The sequence below is a fragment of the Camellia sinensis genome, chromosome 3 (genome assembly GCF_055761805.1).
Source record: "Camellia sinensis isolate YWXY chromosome 3, ASM5576180v1, whole genome shotgun sequence".
NCBI lineage: Eukaryota > Viridiplantae > Streptophyta > Magnoliopsida > Ericales > Theaceae > Camellia > Camellia sinensis.
The window spans coordinates 69,236,044-69,238,874 of record NC_138963.1 but is presented as its reverse complement, the minus strand read 5'-3'; the positions used below and the strand labels follow the sequence as shown (position 1 = coordinate 69,238,874).

At 33.2% G+C, this 2,831-nt stretch overlaps 1 protein-coding gene across 1 annotated transcript; it reads left to right on the top strand.

Moving 5' to 3' along the window:
• Positions 1-341: 341 nt before the first annotated feature.
• On the top strand, positions 342-2,497 carry LOC114282025 (uncharacterized). Its single transcript, XM_082917646.1, has 5 exons — positions 342-844; positions 1,004-1,080; positions 1,206-1,242; positions 1,457-1,556; positions 1,822-2,497. Exons 1-5 carry the CDS (start codon positions 592-594, stop codon positions 2,363-2,365), a joined length of 1,011 nt encoding a protein of 336 aa, XP_082773772.1. The 5' UTR covers positions 342-591; the 3' UTR covers positions 2,366-2,497.
• Positions 2,498-2,831: the final 334 nt, after the last annotated feature.

Genomic DNA, 2,831 nt, shown 5'->3' with positions numbered 1-2,831 from the left:
GTAGGGGGCACTGTCTTCTGGAGTTAAGATCTTCTTAACTTCCTATTTCATTTTGTTATTCTTTCTTTGTTTCTAGTTCTTGTTTTTTAAATCTTACAATTGTGAAGCTGAGAGATTAGTTGTGTGGATGCAGGAGAGTTTTTACCATCTCTAAATCTCTCCTTGTACATTCTACTTTCCTTGGACCTTTAATTTTATATATTTAATAAAAAAATTATTTGTAGAATAAAAAATATATATATATATATATATATATTACAAAGTCTAACTTTTACTTTTCAAGCTTTCCACAAGGATAAAAACATCATATAATTTAATAGTAGATGTATTTCAACATAAATAATTACAAAAAAATTATTTGGGAATGCGTGTAGACAGGTCTCTCTATATGTTAGGACTTTGAGAGAGAGTTAGGTTTGCTATTTTCCATCAATACATGGGCCTTTTCCTCCCTTTGTTGAAATTTTCTTAGCACTTCCAAAACCATCCAAGAAGCTTAGGCATGTGATCAGATCAAGCAAGATGATGGGTGGAGGAAGATGATATGCCAAACTTAATTGAAGTGTTTTATCTTCAAGATTGGAAAGAAACATGAAGGAAATTGGGAATAGTGATGGTTCAAAGTCTAATCCTATGGACTTGAATGACGATGAGGAGGGTTGTGATGAAAATAGGCCCAAAACTAGTGAAAGCTCAAGCAACAGCATAGACGAAGAGGGTGAAAAGAAGGTGACCTCTACTGGGGTAAGGCCATACATCCGATCAAAGGTGCCGAGGCTAAGGTGGACTCCAGATCTTCATCTTTGTTTTCTTCAAGCTATAGAGAGACTTGGTGGTCAAGAAAGTAAGTACGCAATCTTGATAGTTTCATTGTTTCTTGATCTTAGTATGAACTTATGAACTTGCCCATCTAGGAATACAACTTTCTTTTTTTTTTTTTTTTTTTTTTGGATCTGCAAAAAAGAAATACTATTGATGATTATGATCTACTCATTGGTGATAGGAGCAACACCTAAATTAGTTCTGCAACTAATGAATATCAAGGGCCTAAGCATTGCTCATGTCAAGAGTCACTTGCAGGTAACATATTTATGTTCAACACTCAAGAAACAAAAACTAAAAATGGAATATGATTTTTTGGTTTATGATGATGATTCATTATATTGACTTTCTCCTATGTTGTTTTCTGGATTTTTCTGTCACAGATGTACCGGAGCAAGAAGATTGATAATCAGGGCCAGGGTATATAGACTAATCCAAATTATTATGTTATTTTTAGAAAATTAGGGTTTTGAGTCACCCTTAATTTTATTTTTCAGAAAAAAGAATAGAATCAAGAGAGAGATAGTACTCTATCCAGATTATTATGTTATATTCAGAAAATTAAGGTTTATTTACTGGGTAATCCAAGCATGTTTTGATGTTCTGAAATTGTTGTCTTTCATTGGCTTGACAGTAATAAATGGTAGAGGGCATCTCACAGGAAGTGCAGATCACCTCGTCCACAGCTTTTGGCAGCCCCTAATGCATGATCAAAAATTTCGGTCTGATTTCAGGTACGATAATAGTTTCTCATGTATTGGCATCGGAAAATAATATGCACCTAGAAAAACGTATTTATAAATGTATTCAAAATATGAAATATATTGTGTAGATTCAGATTTTGTGTGGTGTGGATCACACCCCCACACATCTCATTTGTTGAACATTTTTATAGATCTTTTTTCTGTGTTCACAACAATGTTGATTTGCATCAATGCGAGCATAATGAAGTGTTCTTCATGACCTTTAACAAGCATTATCATATATTTTCTGATATAGGGATATTTCTTGGAGTGGCCATGGAAGTTGGCTGTCAAGGTTTCATGGTTCAGTAGCTGAGGAGTTCCATGGGGCTATTGGTATGAACAGAAGGAATGGAGCTTTCTACATCGATAATAGTTCTACAATCACAGTGCAAAATAGCAAGAAAACCCATGAGTGCTCTCAAGATTTTAGGTTACAATACAGTTGTGATCAATCCAACCAACTCACCAGGAGGCAATGGCATGGGTGTGGAGGAGAGAATGTGAATTTCTTTAACAAATCATTGATCACTAACACGTTGAAGAGAAAAGCTGAGGACAGTCATTGCCTTGATCTTGATCTGTCATTAAGCTTGAAGTCAAGACAAGATGAGGAAATCAAGAAGAGGTTTGGGGGTGAAGAAGTGGATAGTGACTTGTCTCTTTCTTTGTTTTCTTGTTCAAAGAAAGAAAACAGTTCTATAGATTTAAATTTTCCATCCAAAGTTAGCAAGTTGATAGAAGACGATGATATTACAAAGAATCGAACAATGGCAAGTACTCTGGATCTGACTATATGAATTAGGTAATTCTAGTGAGATCTTGTTGGTACTTGTTTCAGAGGAAAAATAAATATCATTCTTGTGTAGGGAACATGCAAGGTAATGTGAAAAACTTTCATCTTCATGAATGCTATCCATTTTTTAATGTCTCCTTCTTTCTTTTTCTTTTCTTTTCTTTTCTTTTTTGTTTATTTTTTTTATTCTTTCAAATTTTATCTTATTAGCTATAGGATATTTTCTCTTTGCTATGTGCTTAAACTTTGTTGCATTAATTCTTTGTATTTATGCAAGAGTAGATATATAATCAAACCATCGGTCTGACTATTTCTTCAGTAGTAAACTATAAATTTTTGTTGTTAAAAAAAATTAACTACAGGTTTTGATGTGTTTAAACTTTCTCTAACAATTTAAATTTTTAGATGAATTAATGGTTAACAATTTAATAATGTAATACCAAAGTCTAGTTCTAGTGTTTAAGTCACAT